At 37.7% G+C, this 20,441-nt stretch overlaps 1 protein-coding gene across 4 annotated transcripts in view; it reads left to right on the top strand.

Annotated features, from left to right (window-relative positions):
* The window catches only part of LOC110379527 (papilin), an 88,547-nt gene that overhangs the window by 45,701 nt on the left and 22,405 nt on the right, over positions 1–20,441 (top strand). For all 4 annotated transcript variants that reach the window (XM_064039676.1, XM_064039678.1, XM_049848722.2 and 1 more), the window contains exons 2-22: positions 8,659–8,734; positions 12,600–12,790; positions 13,132–13,275; positions 13,544–13,694; positions 13,924–14,047; positions 14,341–14,421; positions 14,515–14,687; positions 14,950–15,082; positions 15,463–15,685; positions 15,871–15,991; positions 16,099–16,278; positions 16,657–16,827; positions 17,173–17,358; positions 17,542–17,677; positions 17,822–17,928; positions 18,333–18,366; positions 18,588–18,629; positions 18,881–19,042; positions 19,229–19,261; positions 19,350–20,144; positions 20,284–20,322. In XM_064039676.1, coding sequence (XP_063895746.1) covers positions 8,659–8,734; positions 12,600–12,790; positions 13,132–13,275; positions 13,544–13,694; positions 13,924–14,047; positions 14,341–14,421; positions 14,515–14,687; positions 14,950–15,082; positions 15,463–15,685; positions 15,871–15,991; positions 16,099–16,278; positions 16,657–16,827; positions 17,173–17,358; positions 17,542–17,677; positions 17,822–17,928; positions 18,333–18,366; positions 18,588–18,629; positions 18,881–19,042; positions 19,229–19,261; positions 19,350–20,144; positions 20,284–20,322 — 3,302 coding nt within the window. The remainder of the gene's footprint in view (positions 1–8,658; positions 8,735–12,599; positions 12,791–13,131; positions 13,276–13,543; positions 13,695–13,923; positions 14,048–14,340; positions 14,422–14,514; positions 14,688–14,949; positions 15,083–15,462; positions 15,686–15,870; positions 15,992–16,098; positions 16,279–16,656; positions 16,828–17,172; positions 17,359–17,541; positions 17,678–17,821; positions 17,929–18,332; positions 18,367–18,587; positions 18,630–18,880; positions 19,043–19,228; positions 19,262–19,349; positions 20,145–20,283; positions 20,323–20,441) is intronic.

Raw genomic sequence — 20,441 nt, 5'->3', positions numbered from 1 at the left:
TATACCGTGAATAATTTCCAATTAGATATAAGCGTTTTTCAGTACATTTGTCATACCATCTGGGCTATATTCTTAGATATAGACTTACGCAAGGGTTATTGACCTGCAGTTCGTGGGTGCATGCGTAGGAACACTAAAAATCTGGATACGCAATCAATCAACAGTTTTAGACCAACCAGTGTAGGGCTGACGAAACTGTATGCGGATTATTTATAATTGTGAATAGTTCTTGAAAGAATTTAGGAAATATAAGAACATTAGCTTAAATTAATCGTAAGTGTGTCTTTAGTCCCATTTGGAAGCGGTTAACCTATGTTTTTGTTGGCTTCTGTCGTTAAAGCTGAAAAAAATATCTTCCATCATAAATAAATTTTTATTATTTTGTTTATGAGGTTGTCAACCCTAGATTTTCACTTACAGCAGCTAGTGAAAGATAGATTTTAGTTTAAAAAATAGATTGAACAATATTTATTAATGGTAAGTACGTTTACGTCTGCGTTACTTTCGGTCGATACTCGATTTACACCGTGTTTAATGCTGGTTTTTATAGAGCCGTGATTCATTCACATAAATAGCTGCTAAGCAGGTACCACTATTAAATTGTTTACAACCATCAATAAAGCTTACAATTTTATACATTACCTAACTGTTTATTTTTGAAGAACAAATTACCAACTGCAATTTTGTTACGAATTTTAAACTCCGCAGATTTAAATGTTGCTTTTAACATTAGAACCATTTTAACTTTACAAAAAGCTTGTGACATCCTTAAAAACAGGATAAAATAAATATAAAACTTAATCCAAATATGATTTCCATTCCGCGAGCATATAATCCGCGTAACAATGAACTCATCAGGCCATAAGCGATTTCGCGAGCGACAGCATGACGCTTGCTTCACGGATGCGTTCAACGCGGATAATCCGATTACTGCAAACTATAATGTGAATTAAATTGGATGACATAGTAGTTTAAGGTAGATTAAATGATTTTTAATGTACAGTAGAATTCATATATAACGACTTCGCTTATAACAACTAATCGGTTTTAGCGACGATAATCTTTACTCAAGTTAGGTTTCGTATATAGGTACTAAGACAATATAACCGTTTAGTGCGACTCCGGTTTAAGCGACCAACTGCTTATAGCGACCAAAATTTATTATAATACGTCCGGTTAAAACGACACACGCGCAATGTTTTGTTTACCTACGTACTCGCACCCCCGCCCCGCGTTCGTATCGTTTAAACCTTCCCTGGACCTCTACAAACATTCTTAAACCAAAATAAGCCAAATCGGTCCAGCCATTCCGGAGTTTTAGTCAGACTAACGAACATCAATTCATTTTTATATATAAGAAGAAGACTAGCTGACCCAACAAAGTTCGTATCGTTTAAACCTTCCCTGGACCTCTACGAACATTTTAAAACCAAAATAAGCCCAATCGGTCCAGCCATTCTCGAGTTTTAGTGAGACTAACGAACATCAATTCATTTTTATATATAAGAAGATAATAATATGTATTCGTAAGTTATGTATGTATGTACAAGTTAAGTTGTGTACCTAAGAAATAATCCGTCCGTTTTGTGCGTCGTCCGGTTAGTACGACATAGTATCATCGGTCCCTTGAAGGTCGTTATATCCGGATTCTACGTATTTACACGACTGCTTATTGCACCTTATTTGTCAAATTGCAGTTTTAAAAACACATTTGTCATGTTGAAAATGCATTAGGACAGGTCAATTGAATAACAATAAAAAAATACTATGACATTCGCAGTTTCATATTTTTTACTAATTATTCAAGTTTTGAGTTAAGTGTGGTTCTTGATCCCTAAAAAAACCTATAAGGATATTACAAATGATCAAAATGGAGTTGAAGAGAATAGAAAAACAGATCCTCTGTGCGTAATACAGTGTACGCTTTCGGTAAAACTTTGTCATAGATAAAATAGAAATCTATTACACATAGTAAAATACCTACGCTTCTTAAAAAACTAACTTATTGTAAATGTATGAGGCGTTGCAGATAGTAGCAATCTGACATGTAGATACCGAGACAATGGTATGTAGGTGGCAGTGTATGTAAAGCATTTTGTCATACTTTGTATTTTTTGAATAAATAATAAAGATCTGATTGTCGAAACGGCAATGGTCTATCTGCAAGCTTTGACCGGGAGAGTGGGTGTCGGAAGGCATCAGCCATCAACGGACAAGAAAAGGTGTGGAGACTAGAGTATAGTCTTCAAAGAATTGACCATAATATTATATTACTTAACATAAAAAAGTATAACCCAGATCAACTGATGATGTACCAATGAATGGTAAAAGATTAGAAGGTTTTCGCACAATAATTATAACAGATTGACCAGAATTGGATTAACACACATATAGAATATTAAACAATATTTTTGAGGATGCTAATGACCACTGGCAACAGTTAGTGCTAATAGTTGTTAGTAATAGCAAGAGAGCATCCAACATGTCGGCTTTCTCTAATAAGAGGCTCGCAATTACAGCTGTCCCCTTAACTCAAACATATTACCAACCAAAGATTATGGAGATTAATACCAGCACAATCCTTAGCGAAAGCCATTAATAGCAATTGTTTCTATTAAGCTGCGTGCCTAATTAGTCAATCGATGTCAACGCTAATTTAATGAGGAACGGGAGCAATTAGCGAATTCTAAGGACGTTGACAGTAATCTGAATGTAACAGATGGTAGAACAGTTGCTAAGCTGGATACATTAGCTGAAGTTGTTTTTGGTCATGATATAATTGGTGGCTTTGGTTTAATTAAGATTAATGTTGGTGATGAAATGGCAGATTTGAAAAGATTTGCAAGGACTGGTGATGAAAACTAATGGAGAACAAACATTTATCAGAATCAAACCAAATTCTAAAATACGTTTCGTTCGGCACCAATAGATGTGCGTCCTTAAAGTCTACATGAATGATGAAGACATGAGTAACACAATTGAAGATTCAAGAAACAGTCTTAAAGCCTACAAAATCTATTTACCCTCTTGCAAATTCGCGATTTCATCCTCGTATTTACTTAATGTTGTCAAGTAATAAGGCCAAGAGTTAGAGCCAGGTTGTGTGCCTCACCGGTTGAAAGCTTTCGATGTCAGAGTAAACACTAAATGTTTGCTGGGTCAACGAGTGGCGTACTGCGAACAAATAGCCATGAAACTGTGATTTGCATTTTGATGGCTACAACTACGCGTGTATTTTGATTCATAGTACATTTTGAAGCTGTCAAAGAAAATGTAAAGGCATCGTTTTATTAAGTTACAAATAGAACCGTAGCTCCAGTTGAATATTCGCTATCATAGAAATTGCTTGATAATAAATTGAATAGAAATATCCTTCAAACTAAAACATAGCAACTTATAAGAACGTACATATTTGCGATACTCAAAAAGGAAACCCCACCATTGTTCCAGACGATCCAAAACTCTTATCAGCGCCATCTATAATACAAAAAGCAAACCGGTACAAAAAATGTCTAGCTTGGAACTACTTGAAAGCTCTAATCGATCGAACATCGCGATTATCTAAGTGTTATTTTTAGCGCATCGTTGTGCGAATGCTAATTGTCTGTTCGCAGACGCGCCGGCGTCGGCGCCGCGGGCGGCCGTCTGTGTCGGGAGCGGCGCGCGCGCACCGCATCGACATTGCACCTCTTTACATAATTTCCAGCTATGAAATAACTATTGATTTTAAAATTATGGAGAATTTCTGTTGACTTTTATTTGACAACTGCGTTAATAAATTGGAATTGCTATATTTGGAGTGCATTTTCCTCTGCAGAAGATGGATAGATGATGCTGTTGACCAGCAAGAGCAGAAAACGCTACACATCGGTCTAACTAATAGATTTGGTTCTTCGAGACGAACTCATTTCCATTATGCATTTATGAACAAAATTTTACTTATATTTACTTCTATGCAATTGTTTTTAACTAGTTTCTGTCAGCGGTTTCATCTTCCTCTAGGGAAGTAGGCTAGACAAAAGAAAATTTCATATTGATCAAGTATTTGCTGAGATAGTCCCGTTGAAAGTTGAAACATGCAAACATATACCAATATTCTGTTAGTCTTGATTGTTTTAATTCCTCCATACAAACAATCACACAACTCTTCAACTGAAGCCTTGCATACAAAACTCACACTACCCACATTTGCAAACTCATTTGTCCATACAAAACAATAGCCGGGTGCCAATGTATGTACTTATTAATATTCGATAGGGGACAGGCCGCGATGAAATTTATGATAGTTTATTATTAGGCATAGTGTCAGAATGATATCATGGTACCTAGAGGTCTGTGGCGGCCTCTGTCGCACGTACGAGCATACGACTTAACGGTTTGTTTATTGCGCAGGAGTCGTGTTGGAAATGTCTAAGTTTGTGGTGCAGGGAATGCAAAATATTTGGCACAGAGTTGAATGGGGAAGAAAGTACTTGGTTATATCTCTGCTTAGGTTCTGCTTAGGTATCTTGACGAAATTAGGACTGCTGTTACATAGTCATTAGTTGTTCGTTGTTAGTCTTTTGGAATGAATGTTAAACTTACATGTTAATAAGCCTTGTTGTTGGTCTGTATGATTGTGTCCTGCCTTTAGGACATTCTCTGCAAGAGTCTTACCCTCATTTCCATGAGTGATGAAATGAGGCTGCTGGTCTAAAATATAGGTCTATTTACCCCTCCAGGGAGTAAACGCGTAAAGACGTATTCATGGGTTATTGTTTCGATGACATATTTATTGTAAATTGCCGTTTTGGCGATAACAAAGTTGCTTGTTATTCACAGCTTTGGTTGTAAATCGCAAGTAATTCTACTTGGTACATCATTATGTATTCTGATTCATGTAGAAATCATCTTCCAGAAAGTTGATAAGGCGTCAAAAAACAATATGAAAGAAAGTCCTTTTATCCTTTCCGATACAATTTAATTTTAAGTACCCCTGTAACACTACCCCTAATGTACTACAGCCACGGGCGACTTAACTTTCTCAGTTAACTAATACTGTATCAGCTATAATTGACGGCGTCGTGTCGGTCGGATGTCGCGTCATTACGCGCGGTGTCGGATGAACTCGGATGTGTCGGACGCCGACACTGACAATTTGTTATACCAAGCTGATTAGTAGGAAGTGGTGTCAAGTTTCGGGACGTTGGTGTTAGTGAAATCTTTTGTAGGAAGCTGGGAAATAGCCATGGAGTCTAATAAATGCGATGGTATATAAATGGGATAAATGTTAGCTGTTAGTTACACCGATGCGTTGTGCGCTTCAGCGTGTAAAAAACCTTTTGAAGATTTAAAATAACTAACTGAGCGTAAAAGAAAACTTCTTGGAGAAGCCTGGACTTAAAAAATCTGAAATCGTCGTATTTATGAGAAGAGGCCTGTCCAGTGGGACAATAAAAAGGTCGATGAAACAATGCGAATTTGTACTTAAATACTGCTGTCCAAGACTGAAAGTATCGTAACATCATGTAAGACAACAGTATCGTAACATCAAAGAAAGGCTACATAACTAAATAGATAATATTTCCACAAACCACACTAACTTTAGACATTAACAAACGAGGAAGTCTCAGTACACAACACCTAGGCTAGGCAAATAGTAGAAACTGATCATAAAGAATATGTACTGACAACGGCGACCCGCGACCTCTTGCATAACCGTGAAGTGAAGACAGCACTGTTTGCCGGCAGTCGTTTGTTTCTCGCTACTATGTTTGACTTGAACAGTGATCTTCTGCCGTGTTATGAGCGCCTGGTATCGTGTCATGTTTGACATTTAGTTACGACAGCTGAGGTATAAGAAAATGAGAGGAAAGTCAAGTTTTTTTTTTTGGGAAATAAATGTATTGATAATCCAATTTATAAGGTCTTATTTCTACATAATGTATACAGCCTCGTTATTTTTATCTGCTCCATGTTAAAAATATGACTGGTAACACATCACAGAGTCTATTTCCATTACCTTTTTTTACTGGTTAGCTAAAAAATTCTAACCTATATTTGTGTCTACTGCAAAGATAGGTTCAAAGTAATTTGCTGTTTTCAGATTCGTACCAACATTGCTATAACAGACATACATAAGTACATACATATTCATAAAAGTCGATATTCATAAAAGTCGCCGCGTTTAAACTCATCAATTTAGTCCATTGTCTAAAAAGTTTCACCAATTCCATAGGATCGTAAAAGCTGAATATTTTCCTCATGACTAGCGGGTCATTGTTCATACAAATCATGCTCGCGACTGTTTATTGGCAAGGCCTAGAACTCTCGGCGGCTCCTTTGATTCAGAGTGTTTGCCTTGCTGTTTACACTTCTCTCGTAACTCATCGGCATTTGTTTAGCATTTACAAAGAATTCGGTTGAAACGGTTTTAAAGGGACTTAGTAACCGACATCAATTTGATGAGTTGTTTGTTCTAAAAATGATTTTATATGGAAAGAAGCATTTGATAGAGCAATTCGTGTCTAAAGGTAAAGCGTGCATTGAAAGTTCACATTTATTGTTTAAGAAAAGTCTGGTTTGCCAGTTAATATTTAAAAGTTACCAAAACAAACTACTAAAAGGTTCATGGAACTCAACAGCATGTACATTTGCGTAGGCGGATATTCACGTACTTATCCGGATAAGTGTCTGTACAGTTTGACCTTAACCAAATTATTTGGATAGTCTAATTCGACGACCGAATAGGAAGACAATACATGCATACTATGCATATTGTATCACTACTATGCCTACTATAGGATGCACTTGTACAAAATCATCAGTGCCCAATTAGACATACGTTTAGGCCCGGATGCTATCGTCTTATGAACGTATAACCGATGCTTAGGGAGCTTCATGAGTCATATTATCGATATATAATTGATGTGTTGTGCATTCGTGTCATACGATGGGCGCATTTGCATCGTAATATTCAAATTATTCAGCCTTGGTGCCGATTTATGAGGACCATAGAGGTACGGAAGTTGGTCCTTTTGGGAGTGACCTTCGATGCTTTAATGTTGGGAGATGAGGTGTTCTATACACACTAGGTACCTTGATGATGACGTGAGATAAGTCAGGTGTTGTTTTATAAATTAGGTCTGGGAGTTTCCTATCATTCAAACTGCCTATGAAGAATTTAACGCATCAATACCTAAATCTAAAGATTTTGGGAAACCATCTGAACTCTAAAGCACTTTCATAGGTATAATTATTTGAAATACACGCAAAGTGTCCCTTCACACAATTAGCATATTCTATAAAGGTCCACACATCAATGCACAGCCACAGCCTATCTCTAAGTTTTAAAATCTTTTCATTCCCCAACAACTTTATTACCAAATAATAATTATAATGACTACTATTAAAAAGCAATGATACGTAATACCGTCTGAGATAACTGTGGTGTTAATTAAACCAATGTTACTCTTCTGTCGGTCTTTGAGGAGCTGGCTTTATGCAGTCACGGATGGTAATTAACTCTCATCCCGGACCAGGGGCCCGATTCTCCTAATTTTACTTAAGTGACATACGATTCACATTCGACTGAGATCCAATCCCGACTCAATTACGATTGAAGCGAATGTGGGAGATTACGCTATTTTTTCTTTGAAGTAGGTAAACGTTTGTATCCTTTTCTGTCATTCAATAATGAATCATTTTGCAAATAATTTACGATTACAATATGATTGTAGAGCAAACTACCGTATAGACCAAAATCACCAAAATAGCAGACCAATCGCAAACCAATCGAATGTCGTTGGTCTTATATTAGTAGCAGAATGCCCGATATGGTTAAAACTGCTATTGCGATCATATTGCGATTCAATTTTGACTTTTGACATTATTAACTTAGGAGAATCGGGCCCCTGGTCCCGTGGGACTTTAGATCCGAGTTCATATGAATCATAAGCGAAGCGGATTTTACATACATCTGTCGATTATTCATTGTATGTTTACGGAACTATATTTGTACTGACTTGTTGCTGTTGGCGTATTTCCAGAGGGTGAAAGCGCTCATCAATATGAATAAGAACTTTTACTATGTTTTTTTTTGGATTTTGCAAAATAGTGTCAGTTTTAGAGATGACCTATACATTATTGGTTAAAAATTCAATAGGGATATAATGATCCTTTATATATTTTCTATATAATTATTTTCTTAAGCGGACCCCAACATACCTCTAGTCAGGAAAAAGGCTCGGAGGATAACGATCATTATTTCCTTCCCAATAAACAGCCTACAATCGCTGTTCTCCTACAACTTGATCTATTACCTAATAGAGATGTTATCACCAGCCCAAAGGTACAGTCATGCGCCTGAGTCCTTTATCACCGAATTCTATCGACACATCGGCGTTCGGCAGACGACACGGAAGATCTATAAGTGTCGATTACACTTTTATTTACATGCCATTACGTCTTATAATTGGTCTTTCTGTCTGTACTTAGATTTTTGAAGGAGATAAATATGTTATTTTCGTTTTAATTTGTTGGTTTGTACTTATCCTTTTTTGATGTGTAACTTATTATTTTGTCTAGGTACGTGCTATGTATCAGAAATAAGACATTTTCATTGAGATTAAGTTTTTTATATTCTATGTTTGGTCTAACATATTTTTTTGTTTGTTTCAGATCGCTGCTTCTGGCAGCAATCGTATTAAGTAATTGTATAACATGGACGGCATCTAGGCATCACTACGCACATAATGTAAGTACCTAATCATAATTAAGTACCAATCTTTTACAAATAAGTTAAACACTGTAAAATGCTATCTTAGGCATTACATTCTTAATCAAATCTGTTTAGGCTAAGCATGATTCTAAATGGAGAGAGAGATAGCTCCTGAAAGACTCGTTATCCTGAAACACGTGTAAGTTCAAACAAAGAAAGAAATACACACAAACATCGCAAAATAATTCGCTCCAATTCCTCAGAGCGTCGACCGACAAACCTTGACACTGGTCTATCTGGCCGACCGCGACCGAGCGATCAAACTTTACGACAGTAACGACCGCCACTGGTCGTCCGCGACCATATTTCAATCATCGTACAACACTAGTGAACGAGAAACTGACAGTTATGCGATACACCAATATTTGGTTGACGAACCTCGTAAATAAATTCACGGTTGTCAAATTGTTGGTAGTTATTTGCTGATTTTTTGGGGTCAAGTGCGGTTCGAAATCTAGATTTATTGGTGGTGGCTAAATTGGTTATAAGATAGATTTTCAGCTGTGACTATTTGAATTGATGTCTTTTGTTTTTGTTGGATCCTTACTTATTGCTTAGATTGACATATTAAAACCAACTTACAGTGTTAATGAAAATAAATAATCCGGACGAAAAGATTACATCGAACATACATAAAGCTCACGTTATTAAATTGGTCCTTTCACTTTAAACCGCGGCCGGACTAAAGGACTAGATTTAAACCTAAACATCCAATTATCATTACAGCACCTTTGCAAATCCATATCAGTACCTAACGAATGAGCTTTAAACAGCCGAATTGAGAACCCCCTTTCTTATGGGAAGTCCTTTCCTATCTTTTGGGAAGTCGGTTAATAATTGAGGAAAAGTACTTTATCCCTAATGAATTAATAATGCCCTTAGAACAATTACCGTGAGTAAGTTTGATCAGATTCCATTGGGAGTGACGTGTATGACGAAAACTGTAGCCGGTCACAGCTTGAGATCATGTCAGCCGAGCCGTTTCATTACTTACGATATTACTAGCAGGGCTGGCTAATACAGTTCAACAAATTGTTGCGAAGCAATATAATATATACCTTCTTACAAGTTTATATTAATTTCAGTAGGTATCATGTTAGGTCAACATAGGAACTAAGCAAGCCCATCTTTTTCCATTCCATAAAAGAGTTTGATTTTAGCAGATTTAGGATCCATTCGATAAAGGCCGTCCCTAGTTAGTTCTCTTCTTAGGTTCATTCATGATATTGACTACTGCGTTGACCAAGCTTGATATTGAATATAAGTGCTTTGAATTCTTATCGATTTGGGGTTCTGTTAACAGACCTAAAAACTGGTTCAGTATGCATACCGATTTATGGAACAGCTAACAACATAAATCTTTTATGGTTGCATCTTTATGAAGAGCACGTACCTACCATGAATGTATAACTTTAAATATCCACATACTTAATAAAAAAGCATTAAAATAAATAAAGTAACAGCCAGCCCTAATCAAAACTAATAGAAAAACATGAGAACAGCCATAAATCTAATCAGGGTTGGCGCCTATTGATCGGCGCTCGCGCATCCCCCCTCCCCCCCCTCTGCAGAGTACATAGACTATTTCTGAACGTATGACTTGATGATCAACATACGAATTAATCATTCCTTAAATTGTGTGTCGCTTGTAATATTTTATTTTTGGTTCATGTGTTTAGGTACTGGTTACAGGGAAATACGCCTTATGAGTAATGCTTAGCAACAGAAAACTGTTCTTTAAACATTGTTACTTTCGCTTTAATACATTATTTACTTTATGTATGAAATATGTAGAGAAAAAATATAAGCAACTTATATTGTCATTTTTTAAATGAAATTTTTTACATTTTTAAAATACGTTACTTGAGAAGTGCTTCATGAAAATCGACGTATCTCGACGGAAACAAATCTAAAGGTTTTTATGGAAAAATCGATATGAAAAAGACCTGTTTACATCAAATACGTAAATAAATATGGAAATCGAGAGAAAATACAAACAGAGGAATGATTTTCTCTATCAATAATTTATATAGCATCAAAGTAACCTTTTATTGAAGGAAAGTTTACTCAATCAAACTTCCTATACTTATTAGTATACCATCACTTGAGTAATTAGACATGAATTGTCGTCTGTTGTCGTTGCGCGCCGACAGGTGGCGCTCGAGTGGAGGGAAATGAAAACACACTGTCACCTACAACCTTGTTCGTAGTTCATCAAGTATCTTCGGTTAAATGCAGTTCGGGGCCGGGTTTGGGACTTTGTATATTTAATTTACGTATGAGTTTGGTACTGCTCTTTTTTAGCAGTTAAATAAAAATGAGTTTGTGTTCAAGTCACAAACACAACTGGTTCTCAATATGGGGAGCGAAAAGTTCACCAATTCGTCCCCTTGTATTAAGAAACTTAGCTATAACTAAGTTCTTAAAGTCAGGAGAATGTACATAGGCATTTAATTCTGTTTGTCTTACATACACAAACAATATATTACATACTGTAAGTATAGAAAAAAAAATAAGAGGCGTTGAGAATCCATACTTAACTCTTTACTGGCTCGCTTTAAAACTTATAATGTCAACGTCTATAGTAAAAAAACACATGACATACGAAGTGGTGCAGGGCGGGTATTTTCGGATGCTGTTTAATTCAGTTCTTTTATTTTATTTAATATAATTTTTAATTTAGTTTCTTAGAGTGCTGTTTTCTAAATAAATGATTTTTGATTGATATTTCTACTCCTAATTCCGGCCCTGTAACAGCCCATCGTCTGTAATGCACGTTGCAACACTCGCAGCGTCGGTAATGTCTCACAAGTTGTTTATCGTCATAACATTTTACGTACGAGCAGCGGTGACGCGCGTCTTGTGCATAAGAGCTGTTTCACACCGCGCGTTATGAAGTGAACGCAGCGGGTGGCGCGTATCTTAGAGTTTTTATGAACTGGTTTAGATTATAATGTGGAGCTGTTAATTTTGTTTTTATTGTATGGTTATTACCTATATTACGCAAGTAATATAATGTTATGAGATTTTAAAGAGCATGATAATCGTATGAATTTTAAAATATTTAAACACTGTACATATTGGATAACGACCAAAGTTCAAAAGACCAAAGTAACCATTTAGATTAGACAAATATAATGTATACTGAATTTATTCTAGAAAATTTTCAAAATTCGATGGTATAAGGCTAGTTTTGTCAATAAAACACCTTTATGTGTGCGAACAACCTTACATCTCATTGCGGAGTTGTATCGGCAACACGTACGACTAGGCAGCACGTTTGTTACAGCGCGCCTTTAACAAGACGAGTGTGACCACTCCACTGCAGCTCACGAGTGTACACCCGTTGTTTATTTGATCAAAGCCAAGTGTTTCCTTCTTAAAGACTACTGCTGGATTTATTTTATCATATACATATACCATTTCATTCTGAGAAAGTTTTACAATAGATTTTATGATGCACTGGCAACTCAGGTCAACGAGGTCTATAAAAATCAAATTTTAAGCCGTCTCGTCCAATGAATATTCTATTCTAATTTAATAACTAAAACACTTTGTTTGGGCTCATATATCAGTATGGAGACGAACGGTAGCTTACGTACATTTCAAAGATCCGATTTTCTTTAAAAAAATTGCCTACCGTCGGATCCACTATCGGAATACTTTTTACTCCGTTGTGTGCGCTCCAAAAGCACTGAAAGATAAAAAGACAGTAGTGTTATTCTAAAAATAACAAAATAACAAAAAAAGAATAAAAGTACAAAACTTCTTCATAGACAATTAACATATAAAACCAACTTCTTCATAACTAAGCTTAAATATAACCTGTTTTGGTTCCCAGGTACACCAACATCGTACAAGACACAGGCGGCAAGGCGCCGGCCTATACCTCCCCGCGTCATACATCATCCCCGGACAAGAAGGTCGCAGTGAGAACGACGGCGGCTGGGGGGAATGGGGACCTGTGTCCCCCTGCTCCAGGACCTGCGGCGGGGGAGTCGCCAGTCAGAAGAGGATATGTTTACAAATAGGGTATGTAAACACCGAGTCAATACTAGGTACTGATAAATTACTTAGCACGCTGTTTACTACCCTCCTATTCATTCCAAAAAGGGTGACAGATCTTAGGCCTATAACAGATCTGTACTTCGGACCGTTTTAAAGGAACTTTCTTAGATTTTTATTGAATTTATTAGCGGTGTTACTATCGCCCAGACAGGTCCTACTTCGCTGGCCCGCTAAGACCCAAAATTATTTTTTTAAATCGCTCGTTGAACCTAAAAATAAAAATAAAACCTATATCTTGGAACTTGTAGCCATCAAACTTTCAAGAACAAAAATCATAAACAATGATAATTTCTTGTTGTTCACAGGCAAGATGGTCAGCCCCAGTGTCAAGGAGGCGACACGAAGTACTTCTCGTGTCAGACGCAGGACTGTCCGGCCGGCTCCGGGGACTTCAGAGCTGAACAGTGCGCCGAATTCAACGATAAGGAGTTTAGAGGTTTTAAATATAAGTGAGTTGTTGCGCCTTTTATTGTTTAGATTTTGGATATTAGCTTTGTTCGCAGATCCACCCACATAACGAGGGAACTACACGCAATAAAAAAAATATATATACTTATGTAATTCTGATGTATAAGCTTTTGACATTATCATATCCATTTTGTAAACAGATGAGTCAGTGACTCCATACTCCAAACTGTCACGTTTACAATAATTTCATAGTTTTTGTTTTGCCAAGCAAACCTACCCCACTAATCGCAAGTCTTTGTCCATAAACAGCTGGGTGCCCTACACAAAAGCTCCGAACCCTTGCGAGCTGAACTGCATGCCTCACGGGGAGCGGTTCTACTTCAGACACAAGTTGAAGGTCGTGGACGGCACCAGGTGCAACGAAGACTCCTTCGATGTCTGCGTCGATGGTAGATGCCAGGTAACATTGTTGATGCAACTTTAACCATGTAACTTCTTCATTCTCTGCTATAATTCCAGTAGAGTTATTGTTTCTTAAAACCTTTTTTATACCTGGATCAAGTTAAATCTTTGATTATTTTAACAACCAGCGTGATTGTAGTCTTATGAACACCATTTGCAATACATCCTCCTGTCAATCCATCATTGTCCTGTGAACACTTCATTAAGAGTTACCTTCATTCCATCAGCAAGTAGGCTGTGACATGATGCTGGGCTCCAACGCTCGTGAAGACAAGTGCAGAGAATGTCGAGGAAATGGTGCCAACTGTCGTACTACTGCCGGTATCATCGACTCACAGGATCTCATCAAAGGTAATGTCCGAAGTAGATTACAGATAAATCAACACTTTTTGGAGCATCAAAACAAAAGACAGCCTCTAAAACGCCGACCCCTCAGGCTTCACTTTCTTTCTATGTGTTTCTGCTGGGAAGAAGAAGTGGCGGTACAAACTCCGTAGCAGTACATGTCTCTCTGTTACGTTTCAAGAACGATATTAATTATACAAGGAAACCCAATATTTTTTTTTTTGTGTTTATTACATTGATATTCTACATACTTAAGCTTTTTATTTTATTTTATTTATTTTATTTTTTCTGGTTTTCAGGATACAATGATGTTTTGCTCATCCCTGAAGGATCTACCACCATTATTATTGAGGAAATCGATGCTTCAAACAATTATTTGGGTAAGTCATATGCTGAAGTACTTTGATGAATTTACCAGACATGGCTGTTAAGGATTTGTTTCTGAAAATCTAAACTTGGTATATTTTCCTTAGCCTTAAGAGCAAAGAATGACACGTACTACTTGAACGGCCACTACCACATCGACTTCCCGAGGACCATCATGATAGCTGGCGCCCTGTGGACCTATGAGCGCAGTCAGCAAGGGTACGCCGCTCCTGACAAACTGCGGTGCTTAGGACCAACTACTGAACCACTGTACCTTTCTGTAAGTTGTTGAATGGTTTATTTTACCTTATACTTTGTTCCAAAAATCAAAAGAGCTTATTTTCCAGTACTACAAGAAGTTTTACAATCATTTGGTGGGACATTACCTACCCAAGATATTATTATCTTTTACTTCACTCTCTTACAAAATAGCGTATGTCTACCTCAAACATGCATAAAAGTCGGAACTGCATTTCGGTCCTAAAAGCCAAAAAACATTTATTGACTTCGATGACTATTATTGTCTTATTTTTCTTCCCTAGCTTCTCCTTCAAGACGTGAACGTGGGTATTAGGTACGAGTACAGCGTCCCCAAGGACCAGGCTCCGCCGGCTCACAAGCAATACAACTGGGTACACGAGGAGTTCACGCCCTGCAGCGCCACCTGTGGTGGAGGTTGGTAACTATGAAGACTCGGAGACTCCTTAACTTTATGTATTGTAAGCTACAGTAATACAGATGCTTAGATTGCTCCTGTTTTTTGAGCAGGCGTTACTAGATGACAATGAAAATAAAATTATTCTATAGGATTTGAGATATAAATAATAATGTTATCATTGTTGGAAATTAATGATTTTGAACTTCAAAAATAATACCGACTTCAAAAATACATAGTATAACTTAACCCTACTCCTTAGACTGACAAATACTATGGGTACCATACAATAAGGTACTATAACATTAGTAATCGGTTCAGCCAAACGTGCGATAATCGCGCACAAACACATACAAGCATACAGGTCACATAACCTAAACCTGCAATGTATTACCCCCAGGTTTCCAAACACGCAACGTCACCTGCAGATCACGAGAAGAACTAGAAATAGTAGACGATGAGCTTTGTGACGCTGGTCTGAAGCCGCCCACCAACCAGACCTGCAACACAGACCCCTGCCCGGCCGAGTGGAACGAGGGACCCTGGGGGAACTGCTCCCAGAGGTGCGGCAGTGGAGGAGTCAGGTCCAGGGAGGTGACATGCCAGAAGATTATTGCTAATGGGTAGGTTTAGAAATGTTTTTAAGGAAATGTATTGCAAACTTAAATTGTTAAAATGTCGTTGATAAATATTGTGGTCAGATTTATATAAGTTTAGGTAACTTTTGATATTGTATATAAGTAAAATGAAGAATTGAACATTGAACTTGTACATACACCCGGTACATTGTATCCTTTTTTATTTGCAGAATCAAATCCATCGTAGAAGACACTGAATGTTTCGAGCGCCTGGGACCTAAGCCTAAACTATTTGAAAGTTGTAATGAGGATGCTCCCTGCCCCACCTGGTTCGTTGGCCGTTGGAAACCGGTAAGTACACCATTTAAGTCAAAACTAGGTCGAAAGATTTTCGTTGTCAATCAAACAATGGTATAAAGATATTAAAGTTCTCTTAAGTAATCTTATTTTCTCAACAGTGCAGTGAACTCTGTGACGAAGGCAAACAAACAAGGCAGGTGGTCTGCCACCAGAAGAAGAATGGTCGTGTTGAAGTCCTGAGCGATGAGAACTGCCTCGAGGAAAAGCCTGAAGCAGAAAAATCTTGCTTGCTGCGGCCTTGTGAAGGAATTGACTGGGTCACTTCTGACTGGGTTGGCGTAAGTATGATTTAAGTTTAAATCTTATTTTGTTGTGAATTAATTACATCCTTATGTAAGTCAAGCATGAAGTTTGCAATTCAAATGTGATTTGTAACTATCGTAAGATTTCCCATAGTTCTGGCTGAATCTAAAAAAAATTACATATGTGTAGAGCTTTGCAAAAAATCGGCAAGTTCATGTTTATGCAAAGTACCAGTCGATCTGACTCCTTCAGTATGATTGGTTAAACAAATAATAAATCAGTACGGAGTAAAAAACAAGAGGTAGGCAAGAGAGACGGTTAGCACTCCTATTGACAAGGATGAAAGGAATCACAAATTGGTTAACTTTCCAATACAACACACTATAATATCATCAACGTACAACTTGTTACAGTGCGACAACTGCCTCTCGAAGACCAGAACTCGGCGCGTGGTGTGTGCCACCTACAGCAAGCAGGTGATCAACGACAGCTTCTGCTCGTACCACACCAGGCCTACAGACCAGGAGGAGTGCGAGAAAGTGCCAGAATGTGACGTGCAGTGGTATGCCACGCAGTGGAGTAAGGTAAGAAGTTACGGTAAAATATGATGTAGATTCTACAAATGAGAGATGAAAAGACGAGTAAAATAAAAATGATGGTTTTGTTAGTAAACTTTCCCCAAATGACATAAGAGTGCGTCTACACGGTGCACGTAGTTGGAGCAAGTTGACATGACAAGTGATAAGAGCACGCGGGTGGGTACATCGCTGGACCAGTCCGTTTTAAAAATACATTTTCCTCAACATGCCCAAGCTATTTGAACCGTGTACATGTACATGCACCCCAAGAGTAATTTAAATTCAAAAACTAAGAAAATAGCCAACTCTCTGTCATGATTAATCATCTTATCCTATCATTATCTTCTGTAGTGCTCCGTCAGCTGCGGCGAGGGTGTTCAGACCAGGAAAGTGTTCTGCGGTGTGTTGAACGATGATGCTGTGGTGATTCTAGAAGATGAAAAGTGTAAAGACATTCCAAGGTATAAGGACTCCAAGCCTTGTCAAGTGCCTAAGGAAGAGTGCCCTCCGGAGTGGTTCGCTGGACCTTGGGAAAATGTAAGTACCTCTTGCTATTTATACAATGATAAATGTAGATATAACAATGAGTGTGAGTCCAATTAATATTATTAAGGAAATGTTCAGAAAAATCGAGTTTGATCTTTCATCGCTTGATGCAGCATGTTTTATGTAATCAGCCATTTCGAACAATCTATAGCTATCACATAATTTTGGTTTTAGTGCACGAAAGAATGTGGTGGTGGCGAGCAGAGCAGACGCGTCATGTGCTTCAAAGGAGACCAGCCCTTCGGCAACTGCACAGACTACAGCGTCCTCGAAGCTTCACAGTTCTGCAACACTGGACCTTGCAACGAAGGTAATAAGGTCTACAATACCTTGGATAGCGGAACATAGACTTTAGATTTTGAAGAAGATGGCCTGGCCAAATTAGTTCAAGGCTCTCTGGATTATACATTAGTGATAAAATTCCAAAAAATAATAATAATTGTTTCATTTCAAGACGAACTGTTGGGAGTGACGGAAGAAGTCAAGGATCCCAATGTGTACTGTGAAGATGAGGAGGACTATGAAGAAGTTGGCGTTGACGAAGACCTGTCCACTACTACGGTAAGGAGTCACCAGTTTCAATCATGTAATGATGATATATGTCAGCTAGAATACAAAAATACAATCAGTTCTTAAGAAAGACTTAGTGAAACCTTAAAATAGAAGACCTCTATAATCCTATTCTTTTATGGCTACTTTATACAGCCATATGCCAGTAGCATGCAAGCATTGGTAATCTTCTAACAGCCTGAGCGCTGCAGTTCCACTCGTGCCCAATTACTCACCCGGCTATATGTTTTTTTTTATATTGTAGTATGTATATAGCCTTTTGTGCCTTCTCAGGGTCTACAGCCATCTAAAGCTTTAATTTTAACCGGTTTAGCAGTTTTAAAGTTAAAGCCGTACAGAGCTAAGAATGACTTTGGCATTTATAGTAATGGTTTTTATTTTTAATGTTTTTCCAGAATGAAATGATGAGTGATTCACCTAGCCCATCGGGTAAGTTCAATAAATACCATACTAAGTACTTCTCTGTGACAAATGACTGCCTTTTGGTGGAATAAGCGAAAGTTTGACGTTCGTTCTTATTAAAATAACTGTTTAAGTAGTTTGAAACTTGAACTGAAAATTCATAGTGAACAGTTGTTCTCTTTGAAACCAGACGTTAATGTTCTTGGTGAACTTGAGCCCTAATATAAATGTAATCGTTATCATTTCAGCCTTTGCTGAGCACGAATCTACTCTCGAGGGATCTGGATCAAGTACGTTGTTTTTGTATATTCCTATCAATTTTTCACTTAACATTATTATCCCAAAAAAACTTGAACTTGTACTGCAGTTTCCTAATATCTACGGAATTGCAGCATGATCATCGCACTAACATTTAAGCCATTCTGTTGGAAGTCGATCTTCTATCGTTGTTGTTTATAAAATTACAAAATCTTCGCACCTTTTTTGTCTGATTCTTACTTAGATTTTAAATTCATTTAAACAATAACATTTATTTTTCCAGCTACACCACTCGAAGATCTGACTGAAGAAGGATCTGGAGAGAGTACATTCTCAACGGGTACAGACTGGACCACGACTGACAGTGACTATGAGACGGGATCCGGTGAAATATCTACTACTGATGAACCTCTGTCATCAAGTCCTAAAGCAGCGAAGGAATCTGGTAATTGAACAAGACAAATAGAAGTCACAAAATTTTATGATATGCTCTTTTGACAACATGTCGTTTAATCAATATAATCATAATATAACCTAGGTACTAACTTGTAAAAATCAGAAATGATGCTAAGATATTTCCAAAAACTCTCTGCAATAGGAATTTGTTTTAAATGTATCTATTTCATTGCAGGATCGACGACTACTACTGTTGCTATGCCAACCGGTATGTCCTTCTCTTTTATTATTTTATAGTGATTTTAAGAATATTTTTTGCTTTATTTTTTTTTAACTTAACAAATGACGTTTTTTAGAACCCATACCGCGGTCTTCAGTCGTCCCTGGTTCAAGTACCGAAGCAACTACAGAGACTGGCGAAACCGATACAACTGGTACTTCGACGGATGAAACTACTCCTACTGGTACTGATGAAACTGGTAGTACGGACACAGACAGCACAGGATCTACAACAGAAGGAGAAACTGGAAGCACGACCGAGTACACTGGAAGTACGGAGACAGATATCACCACTGAGTCCTCAACTACATTGGAAGACAGCAGTTCAACGGGTACAGAGAGCACAGATTCTACAGTTACTAGTGAAACAGGCAGCACTGAAAGCAGCGTATCAGCTGATACTAAAGAAACAGGATCAACAATTGAAAGTAGTTCCCCTGTTTCAATTACCAGTCCCACAGACACAACGGGATCCACGCCTACCGGAGAAACGGAAACCACAGAAAGCAGTGGATCTACTTCAAGTGATGTATCTACGGATGAAACCGGTTCCACAGAAGCGACTTCTACAGAAGAAACTGGAAGCACTGAAAGCACGACCACTGATGTCACAGACACTGACTTTACTGATACCAGTAACACAGAAACAACTGGAACCGCAGATACTGAATCCACGGTCACAGAAGAAACTAGTTCTACTGAATCTACAGTCACTGAGACGACTGTTACCAGTGAAACTGAGTCGACTGTTACCAGTGAAACTGAATCGACTGAAACGGAGACTACACTTACAGGCTCAACTGATTCTGAGAGCACTAGTACTGATTCCACAGAAGAGTCTACGACAGGAGTTTCAGTATCAGGATCCACAGGTATGTGTTTGAACAATAATGTTGTTCAGCTTTGAGGAATAGCTCTAAAATTAACTAGAGTTGCAAATGAACTTCGTGCCTAAGATATTGCTGGTAAAACGATACTAGATAGTAAGATGAGTAATTATTTTTGTTACAGACTCAACAACAACCCCGGTCGCAATGTCTTCTAAGTCTGGTAAGTAATGAATCATGAACTAAGTAATCAGTAAGCAGAAAAGCATATTTACAAGAAACCCCTCTTACAAATACTCGCGTTAAAATAATATATTAAGTAAAAAATGTATTTAAAAGTAC

The sequence above is a fragment of the Helicoverpa armigera genome, chromosome 20, assembly GCF_030705265.1.
Source record: "Helicoverpa armigera isolate CAAS_96S chromosome 20, ASM3070526v1, whole genome shotgun sequence".
Lineage (NCBI taxonomy): Eukaryota > Metazoa > Arthropoda > Insecta > Lepidoptera > Noctuidae > Helicoverpa > Helicoverpa armigera.
This window is presented reverse-complemented; position numbering and strand designations above follow the sequence as displayed.